Source organism: Alosa sapidissima, chromosome 10 (genome assembly GCF_018492685.1).
Source record: "Alosa sapidissima isolate fAloSap1 chromosome 10, fAloSap1.pri, whole genome shotgun sequence".
Taxonomy (NCBI): Eukaryota; Metazoa; Chordata; class Actinopteri; order Clupeiformes; family Clupeidae; genus Alosa; species Alosa sapidissima.
In genome coordinates this window covers 30,908,545-30,935,298 of record NC_055966.1, presented here as the reverse complement: position 1 = coordinate 30,935,298, position 26,754 = coordinate 30,908,545, and the positions used below count along the sequence as shown (strand labels likewise).

At 42.4% G+C, this 26,754-nt stretch overlaps 3 protein-coding genes and 1 long non-coding RNA gene across 5 annotated transcripts; 1 reads left to right on the top strand and 3 right to left on the bottom strand.

Annotated features, from left to right (window-relative positions):
* Positions 1-1,025: 1,025 nt before the first annotated feature.
* On the top strand, positions 1,026-2,381 carry LOC121720214. Its single transcript, XM_042106186.1, has 2 exons — positions 1,026-1,643; positions 1,719-2,381. The coding sequence occupies exons 1-2, from the start codon at positions 1,026-1,028 to the stop codon at positions 2,379-2,381; spliced, it is 1,281 nt and encodes a 426-aa protein (XP_041962120.1).
* Positions 2,382-8,180: 5,799 nt separating this feature from the next.
* On the bottom strand, positions 8,181-26,004 carry LOC121720299. The gene is made up of 3 exons (XR_006034485.1): positions 25,995-26,004; positions 25,866-25,869; positions 8,181-8,433 (listed from the first exon to the last, which is right to left on the bottom strand). It is a non-coding gene; the product is annotated as an uncharacterized LOC121720299 (long non-coding RNA).
* has1 (hyaluronan synthase 1) lies at positions 11,204-14,029 on the bottom strand. 2 transcript variants are annotated; one of them, XM_042106154.1, is made up of 5 exons: positions 13,513-14,022; positions 13,337-13,455; positions 12,742-12,967; positions 12,412-12,544; positions 11,204-12,161 (listed from the first exon to the last, which is right to left on the bottom strand). In XM_042106154.1, the coding sequence occupies exons 1-5, from the start codon at positions 13,940-13,942 to the stop codon at positions 11,486-11,488; spliced, it is 1,584 nt and encodes a 527-aa protein (XP_041962088.1). In that variant the 5' UTR covers positions 13,943-14,022; the 3' UTR covers positions 11,204-11,485. The 2 variants fall into 2 exon arrangements, with proteins under 2 accessions (XP_041962088.1, XP_041962087.1); XM_042106153.1 differs by having other exon boundaries at positions 13,337-14,029.
* On the bottom strand, positions 17,357-25,366 carry LOC121720254 (trypsin-3-like). Its single transcript, XM_042106247.1, has 7 exons — positions 25,286-25,366; positions 22,862-23,012; positions 22,380-22,539; positions 21,318-21,580; positions 20,484-20,623; positions 19,681-20,030; positions 17,357-17,572 (listed from the first exon to the last, which is right to left on the bottom strand). The coding sequence occupies exons 2-6, from the start codon at positions 22,899-22,901 to the stop codon at positions 19,881-19,883; spliced, it is 753 nt and encodes a 250-aa protein (XP_041962181.1). The 5' UTR covers positions 22,902-23,012; positions 25,286-25,366; the 3' UTR covers positions 17,357-17,572; positions 19,681-19,880.
* Positions 26,005-26,754: the final 750 nt, after the last annotated feature.

Sequence of the window (26,754 nt, the reverse complement as noted above, 5' to 3'; positions counted from 1 at the left end):
GAACGCAAGAGGAGGGGGAAGACGAGAACATCCATTCGGCGAGGTCAGACTGAGTCTTCGGGTTCAAACAGACGTCGAGGGCAGATTTTGAAACTTCACATCTGTAAGAAGAGTTGTAGGAAATAGCGAAGGAAATAGTCTGAGTTAAGTGGAACTGACACTGGTGAAAGTTATTGTTGTGGCTTCATGCTGTGAGTAAAATAATTTGCCAGGTTCCGGAGCGAGAGAGATAAGGAGAGAGTGTTTTCTTTTCCCTGGCGGGAGCAGCGAGCGTGTGTGTGTGAGTGTGTGGGAAAAAAAAGGAGAAGGACAGAGAGAGAGAGAGGTTTTTTTTCTCTGGCCAAAGCAGAATCGCAAAAGTTGGCACTAAAACATCACACACTACTGACAAATTTAAGTAAAAAGTTTAAATAAAGGACCTCGTCCTTGTACGAACACATAGTCTAATTCGTATGGCTTCGGGCCCCAATAATAATTTGGAACAAGACATTGTGCAAGAGAGTAAGAAATCAGAGATGGTTCGCGGGCGCAATAAGCAAAAAGAAGTTAAGCAAGCAGCTGACCATGATGAGGAGGAAGTGAAGCCTCAGCAGGAGGAGACATTCGCTGAAATACAAGATTATGTGTCAGATTGGATGGCGAAGAAATTTCAATTGGGCAAATTTGAGGAAAAATTGAGAAAAGATTTTGAAATTGATCCAGCATCTATTGTCCAGGGGCGCTGGCCACCTAAGAAGGTTCGTGAGGTGTATTTGAGTTGGAAAAAGCACAACAGACATCGTGAGCCCTATGCCTTTTTGTTAATGAGCCAGCTAAGGCGATCCTTTATGGGGGCTATGCGGGCATCCTGCTCGCAGGAGGTGGATGCCGAAAAACACCGTACTACATGTCTGGCAGAAGAATTGAAATCTCAGGCAGGGAAAGCTGGCAAGAGGTTGCAGACGGCCGCAATTGTGGAAGAGTCATTGAGAAGGAAGATACAAGAATTGGAGACAGAAATTCGAGACAAGACTTGGAGAAGTGAGATGGAGAAACGTGACTTAGAGGAACAGTTGGCAGAAGCAGACATGTTGCTAGAACACACTGGAATGAGGCGAAGAGGAGCAGTCCCAGCGCACCACTCTGAGGGGAGGAGCCAACTCCTCCCACTACCACCGCCCCATCATGGGGGAGGGGGGCGTGGAGGGCAGCACAGCACCCGCCTCTATCCGACACTGCACGGCTTGGACCCAGCAGCGCCACCTGCCATGGTGGAGGCTTCTGGAAGTGCAGTGGACATCTCTGACACTATTGAGCTGGGAGGCAGTTTCATCGCACACTATCCGGCTATTGAAGGTCTGTTTGAGCCAATGAACAGCACCCCACCTGGCGGGTACCAACAGCCGACAGGGAGAGGCCCCTGCTTCCAACAATCTACAGCTGATGCTCAAGCAAGCATGGGCCTAGCAACAGGCCCTGGCCTCTACGCTTCATATGTGACCCACTACCAACAACCTGCTCAACCCCAGCAGGGCCAATTTCAGCCACTGGCCACTGCTACAGCACCCACTCCAACACCATCCATGCTGTTACCAGCGCCACCTGCAACCATTCCCCAATACCTGTCGCCCGAACAAGCCAACCAAGCACCAGCGAATGATGACGCAACTGCTGTCCCCGTGACTGACGCCCCATCCACATCTGATGCAAGCCAGGGAGCGGCTGCTCCCGTAATTAAGCCCAAGACCAAGAGGCGCAGACCACCAGCAGAGGGATGGGATGTCTGGGATGAATCAGCTGATGAGGCCCTCATATGCCCAGTACGCACAGTAGCCAACGCTGATGGTGTGTCTGTGTTCTACCAACCAGCAAAGGGCGACGAAATCCAGAAGTGGTCCGCCGCCATACAACACCCTCGGGATGCCGGACGGCATACCTGGACGAAGATAAAAGAACTCAAGGAGATGAGAGACCTGCACCCTTTTGACGCATTGAAGATCCTCCATCGTGTGCTGAATGTCAGGGAAAGAGAACACCTTCGAACCCTTGTCGTAACAGCTTTGGGAGAAAACCAGTTGCAGTTGGATGACGCATGGGAAGAAATCCGTCGGTGGCTACGACAACAAGCAAAGACCACAGTTGACTGGTCCAAGATCTCCGCTTGCCTGCAGAAGGAGGGAGAGTCTGTGGACGCCTACGGGAACCGCTTCATGGAACTCTATCTGCAATACGGGGGAATGAACCACGACTCCGACACCATCGCAGCAGCCTGTGAGGCGCCTTTGAAGAGTCAATATCTTCGGGGGCTCCTGCCTGACATCCAAAAAAGAGTAAAACTCATTTTCGCCAACTGGGAGGATGACAATATTGATTTCCATCAAGTCATGAATTGTGCCATCTGAGTAGCACGCGATACTGAGGTGAAGATCAGAAACCTGAATGCCAACAAGAGAGAGGGCAAGGAGATGCGAGAAAAGAAAGGGAAGTGCCACGGCTGTGGGAAGACAGGCCACTGGAAAAAAGACTGCAAGGAAAAGCCAAAAAACTGGAAGTCCTGCAGGGAAGAACCAAACCGCCGGAGGAGAGATGAGGGGTCCGACGATGAGGAGGACAAGAGAGCCATGTTGAGGAAGTTTAAAAACCTGAGCATGGAGCAGCTGGAAACCCTCTTCTCTGCGGTCCCGGGAAACTAGACACCCCCTCACTCCGATCCATTGCCGCCGCCCTACGACTTGCCGACAACACCCTTTACGTTGCTGCCTTGCTTGAAGAACACATTGAAGTTGAATTTTTGATTGACACTGGTGCTGAACTCACAGTCTTTTCGTCCAAATTATTGAAGAAACACAAAATTCCTTTGTCAGGGGTCACTAAGACAGCTTGTGGACCATCCGGAGAGAAATTCAGTCTGAAGCAAACAGCCCCAGTCACCATAGCCATTGGACCCACCGAGGTAACATGCCACCTATGGGCAGGCGACCAGATCCGCGAACCCCTGCTGGGGATGGATGTGCTGCTGTCCTTCAATGCCAGCCTCGAATTTAAAGATGGGGAAGTCTCTTTGAACCTGCGAAGGCTGAAAAGAGAGGACCTCCGGGAACATGCTGTATGGGCCAAAGGAAAGAACGACTGCGGACTGCTGGACATGGAACCTGTCAGACTGACTGGAAGACCACCTCCGTGTGTGAAGCAATATCCCATCAATCGAGCTGCCTTGGACGGACTCCGCCCAATCATCAAGGAATTAGAGGAAAGAGGAGTCATCGCCAAAACCAAGTCTGCTTCCAATGCCCCAGTCTGGCCCGTGAAAAAGGCCAACAACACCTGGAGATTGACCATTGACTATCGGGAAGCCAACAAGACTCTTGACCACATCTGCCCAATAGTGCCGGACGTGTCCACCATTTTTAACTCTTTGACACCGGAGCATAAAATGTTCACGGTGCTGGACAGCGTCAACGCCTACTGGACAATTCCCATCGCCGCAGAGTGTCAAGACTGGCTGGCCTTCTCCTTTGACGGGAGTCAATACCATTGGAAAAGACTGCCTCAGGGCCTAAGCTGTGCACCAACCATCTACCATCAGGCGCTGCGACGACACCTCACGCTTCCTGAAGCACCCAAATTGACCTCTGAGGTCATCACGTATTTGGACGACATTTTAATTGCATCTGAGACTGAAGAAGAACACGACAGAGACGTGCTGGCCTTGCTGGATTATCTGCACGCCAAAGGCCACAAAATTAGCTACGAAAAAGCACAAATGTCACAGACGGAAGTTGTGTTCCTTGGACAAAAGATATCCCCAGGCAAACGTGAAATCACCCAAGACCGAACTGCTGCAATCCGAAGGACCCCAGACCCCAAGACAGTCAAAGAACTTCGATCCTTCCTTGGGCTCTGCAATTACAACAGATCCTGGGTGGAATGTTACACTGAGATTGCTCAACCACTGAATGATTTGCTAAAAGGAAGACCAGATTCAAAGGAACAGATCCAATTCGGAGAAGAACAACGGAAAGCGTTTGAAGATTTGAAAAAGGCACTGTGTGAAGCTCCGGCTTTGGGAATCCCCAATGTCAGACGACCATTCACTCTCTATGTCAACGAGAACCGTGGCTACCTGACATCCATACTGTCACAAGAACATGGAGGCCTGATGAGACCGGTGGGCTACTATTCTGCCAAACTTGACACTACAGCCCTTGGGTTTGGACCCTGTCTGAGAGCAATACAGGCTGTATACTTAGCTATACAGCTGGTCAACAACATCGTGCTCGACCAACAACTGTTTGTCAAATGCCCACACTCAGTGAACACCTTGATGGCCGGACGAAAAGTTCCATGTGTCTCCGACAGCCGTTGGGGAAACTGGCAAGCGGTGCTTGAATCTCCAAACATAGTCATTCAGAAGGCTACAATATCCAATCCATCCACCATGCTAGCTCCCACTGACACCGACGGGACAGAAGACCACAGGTGTGAAGACCTGGTGGCTCTCTTGGAGCAAGAACACCCAGTGAAGGAGGAACCCCTCCAAAACCCAGACTTAGTTCTGTTCACTGATGGCTCCTCGCTAGTGGAGGATGGAACCCGTGGCGCTGGATGGGCTGTGACAACTGAGCACGAAGTATTGGCATCTGATTCCATGACTCCTGGCACTTCAGCCCAACAAGCCGAACTGAAAGCAATGATTGAAGCTTTGAAACTCGCAGAAGGTAAGACGGCTACTGTCTACTGTGATTCACGCTACGTGCATGGAATTACAATGGATTTTGGACTTCTGTGGAAACAACGGGGTTTTGTAACAGCTAGAGGAACACCCATCAAAAACGGAGAGCTTGTGGCTGAATTGTTGGATGCAATGCAACTACCAAAAGACCTGGCAGTCGTAAAAGTGAAAGCACACACAAGGCAAGACACCCTGGAGGCAAGAGGCAATGCATTGGCGGATGCGGCGTCAAGAACAGCCGCAAGAAAAAGAGAGGGAGGGGATAACGAAACGACTAACGAGAATGGACACGGAAATGGAAACACGGACGGATCTAACGGTAACAGGAATTTTTTTGAAAATGACAACGAGAAATGCATGATGAGAGTGACCAAGAAGATCAAGGAAACATCTGAAGAGGGAAAACGGGAAAGTTTGGCCAACATCAAAGACATGCAGAACAGCGCAAGCCGAGAAGAGAAGTGGACTTGGATTGAAAATGCGGCGAAGCTCCATGACGACAACCTGTGGAGGTTTGGAACACGAACAGTGGCTCCAGAAAGTCTTCTGCCATACCTGGCGACGCAAATTCATTCGCTTGGACACGTGGGAGTGGGAAAAATGAGGAACAGATTCATACAGGTCTGGTGGGCCCCAAAGTTCACAGCAACGGCCAGGGACATCGTCAAGCGGTGTGCCACCTGTCGGCAAAACAACCACGACAGAAAGGTCAAGCTGCCAACATTGAAAACACCTGCTCCACCAGGGCCTTTCAGAGTTCTTCAGATAGATTACATGCACATCCAAAGTGCAAAGGCTATCGCGACGTTCTGATTGTCCTGTGCAAGTTTTCTAGGTGGATCGAGGCGTTCCCTGCACGATCCGGAACTGCACTACACACTGCCAAAGTCCTCGTGAAAGACATCATTCCCCGATACGGATTGCCGGAACAGATCTGCTCAGACAACGGAACACACTTCACTGGAGCAGTCTGCGCGGAGGTGGCCCGCATGCTGAATGTGCAATGGTCCCTGAACTGCCCTTACCACCCAGAATCCTCTGGGCAGGTGGAGAGAGCCAACCGGACGCTGAAGGAACGACTGGCCAAGAAACATCAAGAAGGCATTCCTTGGGTTGACGCCTTACCAACAGTCCTGTGTAGCATGCGTGCTACAAGCAACAGGGACACAGGACTCAGCCCATTTGAGATCGTGACTGGCAGGCCTTTCTCAGCACCAGGCACGATTGATCTGAGGAAAGCCGACATCCACCTGACATCAGATGCAATGCTGAACTACTGTGTGCAATTGACAGAAGCGGTCCAGACAGCGGCTAACCAAGTGAAAGAGGCCTGGGGAGACCCCCCGGAAGGTGGGCACTCTCTAGTGCCAGGTCAGTGGGTGATGATTCACAAGCCCCAAAGGTTAGCGCTAGAAGCGAAGTACGATGGGCCGTATCAGATCTTGTTGATAACACAGTCGGCAGTAAAGGTCCAGGGCAAAACCAAATGGATACACGCGAGCCACTGCAAACTAGTTGATCCGCCGGAAACATGACACGCCGAGCAGGGTACGAATTATATCTGATTTTCCGCCCGTCTTCTTTTTAGAAATAGGGTGTAGACCAGGGAGGAAGATTCACGGAAGACTTTCATTTTGACGGTGGATTTGTTGTTTTCACGGGAGGTCAGAGGAAAAAATGAAAAGGGTAGGGACACCAGTGTAGAATCTTTCCCTGTAAAACCGAGCCTGCTTGGAGTGTTGTGCTAATTGACTCTTGGTGACACAAACTCATGCTCAGAAAGGTGATAGACTTGGACAAGTCTTACCTGTTTTTTTTATTATTGGCATTAGCCATTATCTAATTCAGGAGTGATTACATATACCTGTGAAATGTTTAATCATTATGTGCGTGCATGTTCAATACTATAACTTGATTATATATTTATTACATTTAATCATTATATGATTGTTCTCACTGCAACCATGACTATCCTCCAACTGATACTGCTCTTTACTTTCACTCCACATGTACCCATGAAGTTGCTCGAAGCCACGGACGTCATCCAGGACAGAGACTTTTGCCTTTGAACTGAACTGTTGCCTGCCGGTCTCCTTCACTTCTCCCCAAAAAGACTCTGTTTCCCAAAGGAATCCTCAACTCCATCGTTCTCTAACAGCGATCAGCTCACTGAATTCTGGTGTTGTGTGTCTCCTTTATCAACTGAAAAATGTCACCGAGAATGTTGTTTTGTTGTGCTGTTATCCTGTGTCACCTGGTTATTGTTACTGATACTCTGTATGACAGCAATCATGATGTGCACAAGGACAACACTTTTCTGAAGACGGCTCATGGGTTGGCCCAGGCCAAGCGTAAGCATTCGTGTTGGGTATGCGGGTTAATGCCATCTGCCTCTGAAGTGTATCCTTACATAGCCATCCCCTTTACCATCCCAGAGTATGTAGCGGCCTTTAACAGTACTACAAATGGTTCCCCTGATGACATCTTTCCCAATCCTCCATGGGCCAGAGGGCCCCCTACTAAGCTTAAATTGAGTTATGCCCCACGTGGTGTGATCTGTTGGGTGGCCGACAAGAGTGGACGGTCGGTGGTAGGTCAGAGCATCTGCCCATATGAAGTTCAGGTTGGACAGACTGAGGTTTCCATTGAACAGTCAGGTGAAGTGGTCCTTATTCCCCTTCCCCCGATGATGCGTGTTCCAGGTGGGACGCCAGGAAGCACGGTCGTCACTAATGCACTAGCCCCTGTGTGTGTGGACAGTATGCATATTCCTATCTTCACCCTAATTGGCAAGGCTCCTGTTATTTATCTTATGTTCCAGCTGTGAGGATTGTGGGGAGGGAACATTCATACACCCTAGGACTAAGCGGGACACTTTTGGGGGTCACAGTACTGTTGCAACCCCGACACAGAGATTCTTTGCCGCTTTAATTCCAACTTATGGCCTAACTGTGGCGCTTGATGAGATTAGAGACCAGGTACACATTGTTGATGTAGTAGCTAATGACACTGCACGCGCTCTTTCAGACATTAACCGAGAACTGTATGCAGTAAGACAGGTTGCCCTTCAGAATAGACTCTGCCTGGACGTGGTTTTGGCCAGTAAGGGAGGTGCTTGTGCTCTGATTGGACAGGAATGCTGTACTTATGTGCCTGACTCGACCGGTAATGTCTCCAATTACATCAAAGATATTTACACCCACGTGCAGCAGCTTAAGCGGGATAATGGTAGCTGGTCCCTGGGAGGTTGGTTGAGTAGCTGGGGTGGGCTCCTGTTTGCTCAGATTGTCCAGTTCATTATGCCCCTGCTCATTCCCATCTTTGTCATCTACTTAGCAATCCAAGTGGTGTTGTGTATCATTAAGCGTGCCACCACTACCAATCCAAGATTGGCCCCTGTTAGAGTACCTCCTGCCCAGCCTCGGGATGAACCGAGGATGTGAGTTTGATTCCTTTCCTTTTTAATTTCTTTTTATGTGTGAGACAATCCTCCGGAACGAAATCAGTTATTATGTTTTTCTTTTAAGACACCGGCACTTCCTCCTTTTCAAAGTGCTAGAGAAGTAATCTTGTCTTGGTTTGTCCTCTGTTCTTTAGACCACATCAGACTCCTTTTATTTGTTTTGTATGATCTATAAAAATCTGTGTTTTTTAATTGATCAAGAGGGGGGACTGTAGAAATCTGGGGTATTTCTGTATGTATTCTGATGTGTTCATCTGTGCTACTTTTGTGTTACTTTTGTGTGTAGTAGAGACGTGGAGAGGTACATGCCATTGTTTCACTCCCTAGTTCTAATCCTTAGGCGCCTGTGTGGCTGCACATAGGATTTACCATCAACAGGTCAGACTGCCATGTTCATGGCCGTAGTGATAGCATGGGCAGAATGAGATATCACCTTGTTATTCTGTTTTCAGGGCTAGTACTTTTCCTATTATTTTTGAGCTATGGCTGGTACCTTCCACGTTGGCATGATTTACGTTGATATGATTTTAGTATAACAGGCTTTGTCTCAGGTTTGGACTTCGAGACGGATCGAGGAAGCGACTCGGGGAGCATCTTATGCCAAGACGCTCAGCAGCAGCCCGCTTCTACTAACTACCACACCTGTTAGACTCTGTGCAGTTTTACTGTTTGAGACTTAGCCTGTGCTCGGTTAGTGAGTGTTGTACCATCTACAATAAATTCTTTTAATCACCGATCCTGATCCAGCCGTCAAGCTTTATTGACCATCTTCAGTACAGACATCAGAACTAAAACACAACGCAAAACGATCGTGAATCCAACAAGTCTAAACAGACTATTCCTTTGACACACTGAACAATCCGTATAACTAATTTAACCATGACAAACCAAATGACGTCTTCAGAAATGCTCTGTTTAATATGTCAAGCCATCACAATATTGACACTTGCAAAACATGTGTTCATTGCATAACAATGAACACATGTTTTGCATGTTTATACATTTTATACATTTTCTTAAATAGTTAAATATATAGATATATAGACTTTACTTTACTTTATTTCTGCATTGTTGCACTGTTGACTTACTCATTTGCACTATCACCATGACCACTATCACCATTGCACTACCACCATGACACTCATTCACACAGAGCACCTTAGAGCACCTTACCATACCTTACTATGCACAGAGAATCACAGGCTCAGTCCCTGCCTCAGTCATTGCAAGCGCCTCTGATTTATTAATCACCACTATGTGGATACTGTTTTTAGAATTGATTTAGATTAAGTGTTAGTATAATTTGTATTTTTGTAATTTGTATTTTAGTATATTTTTATATATTGTATTAAGTGTTAGTATAATGTGTATTTTAGTATATTTAGCATATTCTTTATCTTCTACTGTCTTTACTGCTTAGTTGTGTTTTTATATTATATACTTTAATTACTCTTTCTGCTGTTAAAGAATGTGTTTGTGTTGTATGTATGCTGCTGCTGAGACCTTGAATTTCCCCTGGGGATCAATAAAGTATCTATCTATCTATCTATCTATCTAACAATCATCATTATACAATAAATGAAGGGTTCAGATGCAAAAGCCTCTAAATGCCACCTATGTCAAAAATGAGATAAAGATGGTGAGGGGATGCTCTTCACATATAGTATACGCTAATCAAATAATTTAACTTCTAAACCCACTAAATACCACTATCTTCCTGGTCTGAAATATCGATTTATAGGCAAAAAACCTATAGGAGCCTGAATTTAAATGCTCATTTAAAAGAAAAGTGGTCAGACGGATTTAGAGGGTTTTGCATCTGAACTCTTCAAATATACATTGTAGTTTCAAGAATTGTAAACAAAATCAAGTCAAGCCAACATACATCTCAAACATGTGACCAAGAGACACATTTCAGAATTATCACTTTAACATAACATTTCTCAGTACAAAAACAAAAACAGTACAACTGGTTTTGAAACTGTGTACTTTTTTAAAGCCTCAAGTCATTGAGGTGTAAATCCTGCAGTGTTGGGGAAGTTACTTTTAAAAAGTAGTGTTTGCTCGTTACTCGTTACTTCTCAAAAAAGTAACCCGTTACTTTACTTAGTTACCCTCTATGGAAAGTAACTTATTACGTTACTCGTTACTTTTACGTTACTTTTATGTTGCTCGACTTTGGGCAGAACCCAATATCTGTTCCGAAATGTGTAGGCCTACATAACGTTCTACTATGGAGGACATAACAGGTATTTCTTTTGTGCTATTTATTATAAAAAAAATGCCACAAACAGAGCACTTGACAAGAAAACATTGGGCTTATAGGCTTCAACACCACCACAAGCCCTATGAAACAATATCAAATAACATAGCCTCCATACATCTTGGGCATATAGGTGAACACAAAATATATGAGGGCTTATTTTATAGCCTTATACTCTTTCAGGCGCTAGTCCTAAATTTGGTGCAAAGCTAGTGCAAATCCTATCAATAGGCTGGCAGTTGAGTTAACAAAATCAAGTGGACAAAATCAGGGCACAGTGTAGGCTACAACTAACACTCACATTCCTTCCCTTAGTTTCAACGAGTTCGAAGTAATGTCCATATTTTTGTGTGCTTGTTGTGTGATTTGTTTTGTTTTGCTTTGTTTAACCCAGGGATAGGCGTGGGCATGTGTGCAGAAAGTGCTTTGGTTTTATATTGCAGGCCCATATCACTCCACATATATATCTCTCCATCCAACAGTGCATATTGTTTTAAAATAACAAACATAAGGAAGGTAGACCCCCCCTGTGTAACAACTGGCCTTAAGTGATCAAGCAATGACCTTGTCTATAGACATCCTACGTTTTTGAGTCTTGTTACCAATACACAAAACTACGGCTGTCAATATATAAATATGTCAAATATAAGGAATGAACATACATCATCAGTAGTCAGTGCAATATGTTTCACATTGATGTGGAAAAGTACCCTAAGGACTGTTCAGCAGCTGACAACACGGAGCCTAATAAAAGATGTACTGCCTGTCAGCGCATTTCTGATAACCAAAGGTCAGAGAAGCCCAGTGCTCTTACTGAAGTCTTGGGAAATTGCCTTATTTTCAGTGTACGTACAGTAACTCAAACAGTATCATACACTTCATACAAAGGCATGTGAATAAATAGTTGCAATTTAAATCAAAATGTAAAATCTCACATTTCACAATATACTGTTCAATAAATTAAATAAATTGTTGCACATGTAAAGACATAAAAAAAACAAATAAAAAACTAGTATATAATAAATAATATTGAAGACTACACGCATCCCTACACCTCTAGCGCATAAGACTTTGATCGTCTCCGACAGACTCTCAAGAACACGAGCCAGTATAGAGAAACCATCAGGCTCCAGTAGCATATATACGCTATTGATCCAAAGACCACAAATTTCAACTCCTCTTGTTTTTTCTCTGTCCTCCAATTCTGCTGTGTTTCCCTGTAGATGGTGTAGCCCAGTCCTCCCAACAAAACGGCCGCCCATACAGACAGAGGTAGAAGGGGTATGTAGTTGCCCACAATCTTGCGTCGCCCTGATGTACCCCAGCTGCTTTTGTTCATTGTGATGATGGCAAAGTACTTGGCAGGAAGGAGACTGGTCATGTAAAGAGCGGAGTACAGTGACATGAATACCATCAGAAAGCTCCTGCGCAATAGACAAGCATAGGCTGCTTTGACCAGACCGATGAGCTGAATGCAGCAAAGGACCCAGATGATGTCCCACAAGGAGCCCGTCCAGAAGAGCTTGATGATGGTGGCTGTGACGAAGAAGGGGAAGATTCCAGCTACGATGGACTCATAGGTCATCCAGAGATGATGCTTGTGCCACCACATGGCGTTGAACAACCACTCCCGGAAATAGGACTTTGTCCAGCGGGTCTGCTGGTTTAACCACCGTAAGAACTGTGCAGGAGTCTCGGTGTAACACTTTGATCGAGCTGTGTATCTGGGGAAAATGACATGCTCGCTATCAATACAACACTTCAGCGAAATATCTATTTGTGAGACTGTCTTGAGCTTGACAAAGGCTTTTGATCAGATGTGTAAAGAAGAAAGAATGAATAAAAGCTCAATAAAGTAGACTTAAGTAGACTTGTAAATGTTAATCTGCGGACACAACCCAAAAAGTCTGTGCTAGTGCTCAGTATTTCAGTGTAGGGAGGTTAGTCACTACTGTGTGTAGGGAGGATACTCACTTTGTGGCATAGCCCATGCTCAGCATGCGGTTTGTGAGGTGACGATCATCCCCAAAAGTGCAGTGAGTCCCAAGAAACTTCTGGTTGTACCACGACTCCAAGAACTGCTGCAAGAGGTCGTTACGGTAAAGGCCTGCATTGATGAAGCAAAAACAAACACCTGCGAGTTAAAGTCTCTCTTTTATAATTTAAAAAAGTGGATAAAAAAGGAACATGACTGAGACAAAATGAGTATGCAAAAAACTGAGCATACAAAATGAGTGTACAAAAACATAAATAAATAACAAAAATGAAAACATATGGATATTCTTCTTCCTATGTTTCTCTTACCAAGGGGGCCACTGATGCAAGAGACACAGTTAAAGAAGGACTGGCAGGAGCGCTCGATGTTGAACGCCATCCAGTATCTCAGGCTGCTCATGAAGCTGATGTACGAGTCCTTCTCGTTGAGGATCATCACGTCTCCCCCTACTGCCCCGTACTTCTCGTTGCTCTCCAGCACCTTCACAAGCTCACAGGTGGCCAACGGGTCCAGCTTTGTGTCAGAGTCACACACCTGTGTGTGTATAAGCGCATAGAAAGAGAGAGAGATGGAGACAGGGAGAAAAGTAAAAGGCAATGTTTTTAGTATAGTGTTACAGTAATCCAGTTCTTTACATTACATTATTCATCATTTATCTGTCACTCTTGTCCAAAGCAACTTAACCCTTAAAGGTGTAGGTTTTTGAACGTTCTAAGTTCCGCAACAATTGAAGGTTCTAAAATTCTATGTTGAATTCAATGAACCCAGATATTCTTTAGAACGTTCATTTCTCAACATTCCCTTAAGGGTTAAAGTGAACTAACCCCTGTCCCCAGTCCCCCTTGTGTTACATTTGGAAAGCCACATCCCTGACCACTAGACCTGCCTGACTCCTACTCTCACCTGTATGTAGTCCACGGAGGGTCCCAGGGCCTTGAATGCGGTGTACATCACCTCCCGTTTGCCTCCCCACTTCTGCATGATGCAGACACAGCGCTTGGTCTGGATGAGCTCCTCCACCTCTCTCCGCTGGGGGTCTTCCTCCCAGAGTCCATCACCAGTGTCCAGCTCCAGGCTGCCCGCGCTGCTGCCCGCGCTGCTGGCCCTAGTGGGGTTCCATGTGTGGTAGTTGTTCTGCCACACATAGCACCCTGGGTCCTGGTCGGCAAAGACCTCTTTAAACATCTCCATCATGTAGAGGTCGTCCTCGGAGTTGCCGTCCACCACCATGATGATTTGCATCAGGTGCGATGGGTACACGAGTGCTCGTACTGAGTTCAGGCACTCGCGCAGGTACTCTGGGTCCTCCTGGTAGGCCGAGATGGTGAAGCCCACAGTCTTTGTGTAGGAGCAAGGCTTGCGTCTGAGAGTCATCCGCCGGTGCTCAATGAAGGCAAACAGACTCTGGATCAGCACATGGATGCTGAGAAGCAAGCCGTAGAAGCCAAAAGAAATGATGCCGTAAGGGGACGTGGCAATGGGGAACCCTGCTACGTAAGCCCATATCATCACCCCTAGTACCACCAAAGCGAAGAGGAAGGTCAGTATTGCACGCACTAATGTGCCAACTTTTCTGAGCAAAGGTTTCAGCTTCATATTTACACCTGGAAAAAAAACCAAGTTGTATTGTAAAAAAGAATGAAATTCAAATTGACAGAGAGATATTACAATACACAGTGGGTATATCTCGTTATCTTCATTTACCAGGATTTCGCTTACATCACAAGAAACCACATGAAATTATCAGATACAGAAACCACGTGAAATGACCATAAGAAATCGCGTGAAATTATCACAGGTTCAGTTACAGTAGGTCTAAGTCATGATCTAATGGAGACAAAATTGCTGACAAAATAATGATTCCCATTAAATATAAGTTAATAACAGTTAACTTCTAGCCTAATTTATACCTGTATCACAAATTAGTAAACAGAGGCTACCCACTAAATCATTTTGGAATTTAAGTATCAGGTATTCATGCAGCCTACTTTAAATTGGAACATCGTTTACAGTAGAAGGCTAACGGTAGAACCCGTGCTATTTTGCTTGACATTACGAAAAAAATTAAAAAATATATATAGGCAAGTGTCTTACCCCTCCGTTGGTAATACCCTCAGAAAACTTAAATCGCTCCCCTTAGTTCACCCCCTTAGCCTACTTGTAGTGACAACCACATGTGCAACGGTGCATTTATACAGCTTAAGCTAAAAGAAACACGCCCAAACATCTTATTTCCAGCCCTAAATGAGTTGTCCCATTCAGAAGACAGAACACCACTACGCTCCCTCCCTTAACAGTAAATAACGCATGGGATTGTGTCAAACGTGGACTTTGACGTCATTAATACATATTTTAAAACCGTTCCTTGGAAGAACCAATATCGACATGAGATAATTAGGCTAGCTAATTTTCAAATAAATAATTTTTAAAAAGTAAATGTGTTTACATTCATTATTACAATACAATTACATTAGCCTACAAAACTTTCAGACATCCAAGTAGTATAATGAACATACTGCTTATTGAATGGTGGAATGAATTCGACCTGATGGTTCTGAGTGTATTTTTGGATCCTTAATGTGTTTGTGTGTGTGTGTGGGTGGCGGTGGTGTGTGTGTGTGTGTGTGGGGGGTCACATTTAAGAAAGGGGCAGAGTCAGTTCTTCAGATTTACCTCAGCAATATGTGTCAAATGTGCCTACAATTGTTTCAGTTTAACTCTCCATTAATTTGCCTCTCATTTACTTGTCACTAACATTTCCAGCAAAGATCAGGGATGTAGTGGAGGCTAAACGCAAACGCAGTTTATCCCCCTCTGAAATTTCAGAAATGATTTATCCACCTATTATTAGAGTTTATCCATCTCTCAAAAGAGTTTATTCACCAATTACAACTTTTAACATTCAAAAATCACATTATCCATATTCATAATACAGTATGTACACTCAACACTCTAGGAACCATTTAATACCACTGGTATTGTTATAAACATTGAACAATAACCTCCACCATGATCAGACATGTTCTGAATGCCTTTTTTTTTTATTTATCTGATACCGCATGACGCAGTCCACCTCACCGAGATCACAGAATTCATAGTTTACCTCTTATTTTACCACTACATTCCTGACAAAGATGTTGGGATTTATTGGAACATAGGTGAACATATGTACAGTAGGCCAAATACTGTTACCTTACTTATGTTGAGAGGCAGTAGCAGCAAAAACTGTCCTGTCCTATTAGTAGTGTCTCGTGACGCCCAGCCACTGTCCCGAGCACTGTAAAAATGTAATTTGCTGAATTTACTTAAAACAAGTCAGGAAACTGATTGCCTCGAAATTTACAAGTAAAGTACATCATTCATTTTAAGTTGTTAAAGCTGAAAAGAACTGTGTTTAGATAACTTGTGTTGCAGTAACACTTACACAACACTTTAGACGTTTATTTTTCTTCTCTTCTTTTTCTTTATTTCCTTATTTATTTACGCATTGCACAGCCATGCAGACAGTATAATTGTATGTGACAAACAATTTTAATTGAATTGAGTATAGTTAACTCAAAATCCTTCATTAGTTTGACTATAAAATGTTCAGACAACTTCAATATGGTTATGGTATTTAGCAGACACTTTTGTCCAAATATCTGAGTTACGTTCAGTAAGAAGCACTCATTAGCACAAATTATCCTTACAAGGCTCCTTACAAGGCTCCTTACAAGTGTTCACATTACTAGGCTGTTCCCAGAATGCCCAGTCCACACATTCTTAAAAAGATATCAATCCTTAACACATAACAAAGTGACAAACTGTTGTTGTCATGTCTGTTGTTGTAATTATTTGTTGGTGCCACAAACCATCAAGTAGATGACCATCCACAACACATTAATACTGTGCATAGATCTTAAAGAATTGATTATGCCGAAGACTCCGGCAAACCCTACTCATATTTTTCAGTAAATGTTACTTAAGGCTGATGAGTTGAATTACTTTCCTCACCAGAAAGTTGTGTTAACTAAGTGTAGCCTAGGAGAGTCAACAAATTAGGAAGAAACCAGTAAAGTTATTTTGACAGCCTTACTAATTATATTAAGTAAGGTTAGCAACAGTATGACTGCCCTGTCCAGTTAGTAGTGTCCTGACAGTGACAGGACAGTGTCTCGATGTCTCAGGACAGTGGCTGGATGTCATGGGACACTAACAGGGTGTCACAGGATAGTGGCTGGGTGTCACAGGACAGTGGCTGGGTGTCTCGGGACACTACTAACAGGACAGGACAGTTTTTGCTCCTAGTCTACTGCTTATATTTCAGAGGTGAATTTCCTGCCTAGCTGCTGATCTTGTTATCTTAATTACAAGAAAAGTAAATAAATAAAAACAAATAAATCTTAGGGTATAATATTTAATCTATATTAAATTATTATATAATTAATATTTATATATATAAGCAATGTGTTCAAACCTTGAATGAAGGGAGAGGCTGACCACTCATCGTCTTTTTCAGTCCAACACAAAAGTAACAGAGTTCTTACACCCTCTATTGGCAAGAGATAGCTATTGCAATTTTCATGTACTGTGTAACTGTGCAAATGTTACTAGTGTCCAAAGCTGTTTTTTTTTAGGTACAGTGAGCATATGTTGTATAGCCTATATGGAGGTTTTTTAATTTATTTATTTTTATGATTTCTTATTTTTTTATTTATTATTTTATTTTTTTATTTTTTTTAAGAACATCAAGTCAGATATGAGTCTATGACCTTGGCATTTGTAGACAGTTGTTTTGTGTAGTGCCTCCATACATTGCGGCAATCAACAGCAAATATGGATTAAGAAAAAGTTAAAATGTTAAAACTGAATGTTAAAACTTATTTCATTCTTTATGAATGTTTTGAATTGCTAACATACAAGCTCATGAATTTACTTTCCCTGTTTCTCATTGTTTTGCGTCATAGACCTCTCTTCTCAATAAATCATGAATTGCGATTCATAAAAAAAGTAACATAAATTTTAACCTCTGTTTTTTTTCCTTTTCAAAACATCTTTTACAATTGTTCAGTGGTGCCCCTCATTTAGAGTATGATGAAAATTAGCTGTTACTGTCATTTTATTTCTGCTACCGTTGTTACTTATCACATGGGCAATCACCTATGCAGTATAAAGAGGAAAAAACGCACGCACATCCCGATCTAATCCTGGGTGCTGGACAAAACACTTACGATGAGAGAGAGGGGAAAAAAAGTCGGCAACACCAGTATATGCTCCCAAGTTATAGTTTAATTACCGTGACGTTTCGGGCCCACTCAAGCCCTTCATCAGACGTGAGTCAACAATCCAAAGACACCCATATATGTACAATTAAGTGATCACATGATCACACAGTGGTGTTACACAGGCAAGTAATTATCCAATCACAGCAATAGCCAATACATATTCAGTAATGCAGTACATACATACATCCATACATATATCTACATTTTCCAGAAACACCTACATACACTATATACAAAAATTACAGGAATCCAACAACTACAAAAAACATGACCTCATTCTCTGTCCACAGGATACACAACGGTCAGATGTCAAAACAGACTGTGCAAAATTGTGCAAAATAGTGCAAATTGTGCAAATTGGCATCCATTATCAAAATGTGCAAATTGGCATGTCGGCATTAAACACATGTTCACTTATAGTAGCTGTCCATAGAATAAGCAAGTATACACAAACCCCATATCACAAGTCACCAGCTCGAGGTCATACAAATAGTCTGTGCAAAATTGTGCAAAATTGGCGTCTCTCACCACATTGTGCAAATTAGCATCTCTCATCAGGACTCATCTCATGTTCACTTACAGTACATATCCATAAAAATGTGCAAAATGGCGGGTCTTTATCACATTGTGCAAGTTCACGTCTGTATCAGAACTCATGTCATGTTCACTGATAGTACATATCCATAGAACAAGTATGTCTCCACATCTCATATGTCGAACAACAGCCAGCGGTAAGTATACATAAGCCAGATATCAAAGAACAGTCTGTGCAAAGTTGTGCAGCATGGCATATATTATCACATTGTGCAAATTCGCGTCTCTTGTCAGGACTGTGCAACATGGGGCCCATGCTACAGGAAAGGCCTAAGATCGAAGTCCTCATTGAGGCCGCGTGGTGACCGTGTGTCTAATGTATATATCCAATATGCCTCCCTCTTAAGAAGTAATGCATTAACATCCGGGGAGGGGATGTTAATGCATTACTTCTTAAGAGGGAGGCATATTGGATATATACATTAGACACACGGTCACCACGCGGCCTCAATGAGGACTTCGATCTTAGGCCTTTCCTGTAGCATGGGCCCCATGTTGCACAGTCCTGACAAGAGACGCGAATTTGCACAATGTGATAATATATGCCATGCTGCACAACTTTGCACAGACTGTTCTTTGATATCTGGCTTATGTATACTTACCGCTGGCTGTTGTTCGACATATGAGATGTGGAGACATACTTGTTCTATGGATATGTACTATCAGTGAACATGACATGAGTTCTGATACAGACGTGAACTTGCACAATGTGATAAAGACCCGCCATTTTGCACATTTTTATGGATATGTACTGTAAGTGAACATGAGATGAGTCCTGATGAGAGATGCTAATTTGCACAATGTGGTGAGAGACGCCAATTTTGCACAATTTTGCACAGACTATTTGTATGACCTCGAGCTGGTGACTTGTGATATGGGGTTTGTGTATACTTGCTTATTCTATGGACAGCTACTATAAGTGAACATGTGTTTAATGCCGACATGCCAATTTGCACATTTTGATAATGGATGCCAATTTGCACAATTTGCACTATTTTGCACAATTTTGCACAGTCTGTTTTGACATCTGACCGTTGTGTATCCTGTGGACAGAGAATGAGGTCATGTTTTTTGTAGTTGTTGGATTCCTGTAATTTTTGTATATAGTGTATGTAGGTGTTTCTGGAAAATGTAGATATATGTATGGATGTATGTATGTACTGCATTACTGAATATGTATTGGCTATTGCTGTGATTGGATAATTACTTGCCTGTGTAACACCACTGTGTGATCATGTGATCACTTAATTGTACATATATGGGTGTCTTTGGATTGTTGACTCACGTCTGATGAAGGGCTTGAGTGGGCCCGAAACGTCACGGTAATTAAACTATAACTTGGGAGCATATACTGGTGTTGCCGACTTTTTTTCCCCTCTCTCCAATCACCTATGCAGCACATCACTCCAAAACCACTGCTTATGCCCAGTGCAGAAAAAGAAAAGACAGGTTTGTGTTCATGTGCAATTAATTGTCTGTGTGGTGCAGAGCAGCGGAGAGCACGGTCAATCAGACACTGAGTGGCTTCATTTGATTTATTGTATTTATGGCCATTCACTGTCCTCTCATCTAAGGTCCATCTGCGGCGCTTAGCCGGAGGCCATGGTCTCCTTGATCCAGGAGATGTAGTTGCAGACCTTGGCGTAGACACCAGGCTTGTTCCTCATGGCGCAGCCTTTACCCCAGGACACAACACCCTGCACCTCACCATTGCACACCAAAGGGCCTCCTGAATCACCCTATAAGACAAGAGAGAGGTGAGAGAGAGAAAGAAAGTGTTCTTGTAAATATAAAAACAGGGAAATTGAAACAACAATTGAACAATTGAAATCAAGCCTCCCAGATTTATCAACAATCACATTTGTCATCTTCACACACACATTTGAATACATTTGTTGAATTTTATAAGGCAAATGCGTACTCTACCATGACCGTCAGTGGTAAATAAAGAAAAAAAGAGGTGTTCATTTCTGTGCTCTCAATCATAATTGTTACAGTTGTGATAACAGTTTTATTCACCACAAGATTACTTTTCACCCCTCAGTTTCTGTATTTACGCTCTCGAATCCTGAATCGGCGCTCGTTTTCATTCTTAATGCGCTCGCATAATAAAGGCAGCTATCTGACTCCATAGTTCCATGGCCTTATCTCAGGACAACAACATCAACATCACAGGATTAGGTGAGCTGTACCTGGCACGAATCCTTGCCCCCCTCCATGAAGCCAGCACACATCATATTGGAGGTGACCTGGAAAGGATAGGCATCGTTCCAGCAGGTGTCGTCGTCAATGATGGGGATCTCCAGACACTGCAGCTTATCAGGGTACCTCGCTGCAGCAGGGACAGAGCAGGGATTGTGTTTTACAAAACCAAGTGGGAGGGAAGGGGCCAATCGAGGCACATTTATCAAGTGGTGGGCGCACTACTACTCCCGTGGACTCGAGAAAGCTTGATTACCATGTCTGAATGAACTCAAGCTGTGAACACATTATTTCATCAGCGAGAGCTGGCAGCTGTCTCTTGGGGATATGAGAGCCTGCCATTTCACTGAAAACTAAGCGGCATATGTGTCAAAGTGCTACAGAAAGGCTGTCTATCAGACACACACACTGACACATACACACGCTCTCTCTCTCTCTCTCTCTGTATTTCTTGATCTTTCTCACACAGAGAGAAATGCACACACATACATTCATAATGCACATTCTCCACAGCTCCCTCTTTTGTGCTCTCTTTGCCTTAATGTCAATCTCCATTACCCTCTCATTCACATTTATATACACTAAACACTCCCTCTCTCTCTCTCTAATCTTTCTCACTCTCTTACTCTGTCTCTCTTACACTCTCATTCATACAGACGCAGACACTTAGGCATGCAAGTGGCACACCCTCATGCCTAGACACCCTCAAGATAGACCCCTCCCTCCCTACATGCTCTCTCTTGCTCTCTCCCTCCCTACATGCTCTCTCATGCACACACACACACACACACACACACACACACACACACACGTCATATACTCACAGCCTTGGTTGCTGTCGCGGATGTTGCCCCAGCCTGAGACGCGGCACATGGTTCCGGCGGGAGCACAGTCGCTGGGCAGGGCCATGGTCTGCACGTACTGGTTGATGACTGCCGGCTGACTCAGCTTGATCAGCATGACGTCGTTGTCCACGGTGCGGGGGTTGTACTCGGGGTGGCGGATGGACTTGGCCGACATGATGTGCTGCTCTGTGCCCTCGGGCTCCCGGATGTGGTGCTCGCCCAGGCGCACCTCGGTGGGAGACCTGCGGGGTGACAAGCATCATGCGTATAGTGACAGGTAGACTACACACCGTTTTTTACAGGTACACAGAGCTGAGCTGCACCAAAGCTGAGCTGAGTGCTTAGAATCTGCTGGTGTTGCAGTCAAGGTGACGCAAACATTGCACCTTTGCACATTTTTGCTCCTTTTGCCCACTTGTCTGTATAAAAATATAAAGATGGCCCCAGCTGTGGCGCGACTGGCTGGGGCACCTGCACCGTGCGCCGGCGACCCGGGTTTGATTCCCGCCCCGTGGTCTTTTCCGGATCCCACCCCGACTCTCTCTCCCATTCATTTCCTGTCATTCTCCACTATCCTATCCGCAATAAAGGCATAAAAGTACAAAAAAATATACAGGTATATAAAGATGGTTTGAATCCAGACTTGTCTTATTCTCTGGCCCTCTGTGTGAGTCCTTATAGATTTACTTTATTATCGTAGCATTATGATCTCAATTGTTTCTGTAAAGATTCAGTGTTCAGAACATTGTTTACAGAAACAATTAAGATTATAATGCTACAATAATAATATAAAATCTATCTTAGCAAGAGTGACATCTAGTCTGACCTGACATCAGAAATGTTGTCCCGTTTGTGTATGTCCCCAAATTATGTCCCATTCTAAAAGTGTTTTTTGTTTGTTTGTTTCCCAGAGTATGTTCTATTTGTTTTCATTGATTTTACATAATGGAGTTGACATCAAGTTTTAATCCTGTTCTCATCTACTCAGCCACATATATGTAAGCTCAAGCTCCCTCACTGGCACTCTGCTAGGGCACTCACGATTGGTAGCAGTGGGCTGCCGAGAGGACCCACTCGCTGGAGAGGAGGGTCCCGCCACAGTAGTTGTACCCGTCGTACAGAGAAACTTGCCAGGGCACTGAGTTCTTCACACACTCATAGCCTCCGACTATTTTGTCATCTTCTACCTCCCAGGCAGATACTTTACAGAAAGGGAAAAAATAAACAAAACTGGAAGGTATGCAATGAAACATATGGTACTGTATATACAGTCACAGAGGCACCTCTTCAGGAAGTCTTAACCCACAGGGCCTCAACGCTTTGATGTTGCATGCAATGATTGATTACGCCTGTGACTCAAAGTGCCCCAAAACCAAACATATAGAATCCCATGTCACATTTAGCACACACAATAAATCTTTTAAGAGCATTAGTTGCATGATGTATTCTTCCAAAAATGCTTAACTTATTGGATTATAAGAGCTTGTGTTATTATGTTAAGAAAAAAATCGTATAAAATTTACCTGCCACTGCCAAGAAAGACACGAGAAAATACAGCTTCATGTTTACCCTCACGTCCCTGCTGACCCCACCTGTTATATATCCACCACTGTGTTGGTTATCTTGGTCAGCTCAAGGCCCCATCTTATCTGAATTCGACACTGAAAAGACCAACTAAATGTAGCAACCAGTGTTGAGAAGGTTAAAGTGAATTCCACTACAGATTACAGAATACATACCCTAAAATGTCATTTGTAACATTTTGCGATAGATTACTTAAAGTAAGTAATTTTTAATACTTTGGATTACATCAGCATTGTATAATATTTTGTTAGCAGTGGATGAAACAGTTATGAGAGATTATGTGAAGTTGTAAGACCCATAGTGTCAACAACAATCCACAACCTGCTTTACAGTAAGGATGGTTTGATATATATATATATTTATATGGTATAAGCCTATGTGCTATGAAACACTGTAAAGGTCATTGTGTCGAAGCACCTACAACAGAGGCATTTTGACTACACATAGGCTAAAAGGCTACCAAATGTCAAAGTATACACAGATTTTGTAAGATTTTATAAATTTCAACAGCACAAGGGTAGTTACATGCCTTTTTGCAGAACACTCAAGAAACGAGAACCAATATCAGCCTAAAACATGCTGGCTGGATAGGCTCTATTGGCCTACAAGAAAGCTAACTTTACATTCTACATTCCTAGAGAGTTTTTTAATTTAGGTTATCAGTATAGAAAGGGAAAGGAGCCACCAGAGACATAGGCACAGTATAGTATATATACTCTTTTGATCCCTATATAAGTATAGTATAGTAAATATACTCTTTTGATCCCTATATAAGTATAGTATAGTATATATACTCTTTTGATCCCTATATAAGTATAGTATAGTAAATATACTCTTTTGATCCCTATATAAGTATAGTATAGTATATATACTCTTTTGATCCCTATATAAGTATAAGTATATAAGTAAATATACTCTTTTGATCCCTATATAAGTATAGTATAGTATATATACTCTTTTGATCCCTATATAAGTATAAGTATATAAGTAAATATACTCTTTTGATCCCTATATAAGTATAGTATAGTATATATACTCTTTTGATCCCTATATAAGTATAAGTATATAAGTATATATACTCTTTTGATCCCTATATAAGTATAAGTATATAAGTAAATATACTCTTTTGATCCCTATATAAGTATAAGTATATAAGTAAATATACTCTTTTGATCCCTATATAAGTATAAGTATATAAGTAAATATACTCTTTTGATCCCTATATAAGTATAGTATAGTATATATACTCTTTTGATCCCTATATAAGTATAGTATAGTATATATACTCTTTTGATCCCTATATAAGTATAAGTATATAAGTAAATATACTCTTTTGATCCCTATATAAGTATAGTATAGTATATATACTCTTTTGATCCCTATATAAGTATAGTATAGTATATATACTCTTTTGATCCCTATATAAGTATAGTATAGTATATATACTCTTTTGATCCCTATATAAGTATAAGTATATAAGTATATATACTCTTTTGATCCCTATATAAGTATAGTATAGTATATATACTCTTTTGATCCCTATATAAGTATAAGTATATAAGTATATATACTCTTTTGATCCCTATATAAGTATAGTATAGTATATATACTCTTTTGATCCCTATATAAGTATAGTATAGTATATATACTCTTTTGATCCCATGAGGGAAATTTGGTCTCTGCATATATCCCAATCCGTGAATTAGTGAAACACACTCAGCACACAGTGAACACACAGTGAGATGAAGCACACACTAATCCTGGCGCAGTGAGCTGCCTGCAACAACAGCAGCATTTGGGGAGCAGTGAGGGGTTTTTGTGCCTTGCTCAAGGGCACTTCAGCCGTGCCTACTGGTTGGGATTTGAACCAGCATCCCTCCGGTTACAAGTACGAAGTGCTAACCAGTAGGCCACGGCTGCCCCAATATGGCTGCCCAGGCAGGCAAATATTTGAATTTCAGTGGAAAGCCTCATCCTACATGTTATACTCATATTTTGTATTTTAAATATGTAATCCGGAATACATGTGTACTTTTTCACAAAATCCCTGTCACTATTTTAAGGTATCATATCATCTTCATTAATCATAACAAACTTCAGACAAACATTATTATAATTAACAAAACAATTAGGTAAGGAAACAAGACTCCCATATTGTGAAATACATGTTACAGTATATGGGGTGGTATGCATGAGTTATCTTTGTTTCAATCTTCAATCAGTCATATCTTTGTTATCTTTCTAGATTTATCTTTGTTTTAAATCATGTCTGAAAGCATGAAATTGTAGAATCTATAATCATTCAGGACTGATTTAGTGCTCAGAGCATGTGTTGATCTCCTTTTTTCTATTTCAACGTGTACCTTTTTAATCGCTTCAGCACATTCTGTGCTCCCATGCCAAATATAGATCTCGTCTTTATCAGAAACCTTCATAGCCCTACTCAACAGGTTTAGATGTCCCTAGGCCCTGTAACAGATATAAAACATTAAGGCCACTTTAGATCTTAATGTTATAATACTATCAAAATTATAAACCAGCATTATCATTGGTGCATTCATGAAATGTTTGAGAAGTAATCCAAAAATAAACAGACATGCTTAATCTTTGTAATTATATAATCATAATGTTAATAATCATTATTTACATACATTTTGAGAGGAAACTGCTTATTTCATATTTAAAACCTAATTTCATTTAAGCTTTGCAACGTAACCTGCCCAGTGAGCCAGTGTCTCTTTCATGGCTCCTGTTTTTCATCTGGTAGTATTAAATCACAAGGGAACAATCGCACAGTGTGGACTAGGACCACCCAGTTTGCCAGCTGGGCCTCCTGTTTGCTAACTCGTGCCTTTTTCATTTACTTCAGAGGAGTGGTGGTACTAGAAGACTAGAACATATTATATTTGCAATACACATACATGCAGAAAAGGTTTAGACCACTTTACTGTGTTGAACCTATTTCTGTTCCTGGGAGTTCAGGTAACCTGTCTCCCACAGAGACAAAAAAGAGAAGAAAAATAAATTAGGTAAATATTTGTACAAACTTTGGAACAGCTGGAGGATATATACCATGATATGTTAAAAAAAAAAAAAAAAAAACATTTCCAGGTCATTGACAAAGCATCTGATAAGAGCCATGAATGAGTAATATGCATCAATCTGGCTCTCTTTCAGGTTCACTGTGAAGTTCACTTTCAGTGGTCTGTGGAACACAAACACTGACACAAGCGTAATACACATAATACACACCGTTTACTATTTATTTTCATAACAACTGAGATTGAAATCGGTTGACACAGTTGCAAGAGCCGAATGAAAAAGCATAAAATACCCGCAAGGGTGTATTGTGGAAACAACAAGGATGTAAGGCTGACTTCAGGCACACTTTCATTGAGACAAGGAAACAGGAGACAAGGCCTTTATTTAAGTATAGGGGCATAATACGAGTGAAAACGCCACCCAGTTCCCACCCTCTGGGCGTGGTTTTGGGGAGAATACCTGAATGAGTTGGGTGTATAGAGTAAAATGTGGTCACATGGTCCGATTACACCGGCATATGGGGATGTACACATTAGTCTCTTGCTGAAAGCATACATGTTAAATACACTAACCATGTACAGAGAAAGAAAACAATACAACAACAACAACATTACAATTACATTAAGAAATGTATATATTGTAGCCTGGCTAGCGCCACCACTTCTCAATGAGACGTGGTCTGGGAACCAAACGTTAATTTTCTCGTATTTGAAAAAAATGCCTAGATCCGTTTATTGGGTGCCACGGATGTCTATCAAATGCGTATGTGCATAGCTCATCATTGTCTTGC

Bases quoted from the DNA above. Each gene is read 5' to 3' on its own strand.
- LOC121720214 (XM_042106186.1), top strand. From the start codon at position 1,026: ATGGAGAAACGTGACTTAGAGGAACAGTTGGCAGAAGCAGACATGTTG. The intron at 1,644-1,718 runs GCAACTGCTGTC...CCCGTAATTAAG, and splicing joins AAGCACCAGCGAATGATGAC to CCCAAGACCAAGAGGCGCAG.
- has1 (XM_042106153.1), bottom strand. From the start codon at position 14,029: ATGAAGCTGAAACCTTTGCTCAGAAAAGTTGGCACATTAGTGCGTGCA. The intron at 12,968-13,336 runs GTGAGAGTAGGA...ATACACACACAG, and splicing joins CCTCCGTGGACTACATACAG to GTGTGTGACTCTGACACAAA. The intron at 12,162-12,411 runs GTGAGTATCCTC...CATTTTCCCCAG, and splicing joins AGCATGGGCTATGCCACAAA to ATACACAGCTCGATCAAAGT.
- LOC121720254 (XM_042106247.1), bottom strand. From the start codon at position 22,901: ATGAAGCTGTATTTTCTCGTGTCTTTCTTGGCAGTGGCAG. The intron at 21,581-22,379 runs GTGAGTGCCCTA...GTCACCCCGCAG, and splicing joins GCAGCCCACTGCTACCAATC to GTCTCCCACCGAGGTGCGCC. The intron at 20,624-21,317 runs GTGAGTATATGA...TCCCTGCTGCAG, and splicing joins CCGCGACAGCAACCAAGGCT to CGAGGTACCCTGATAAGCTG.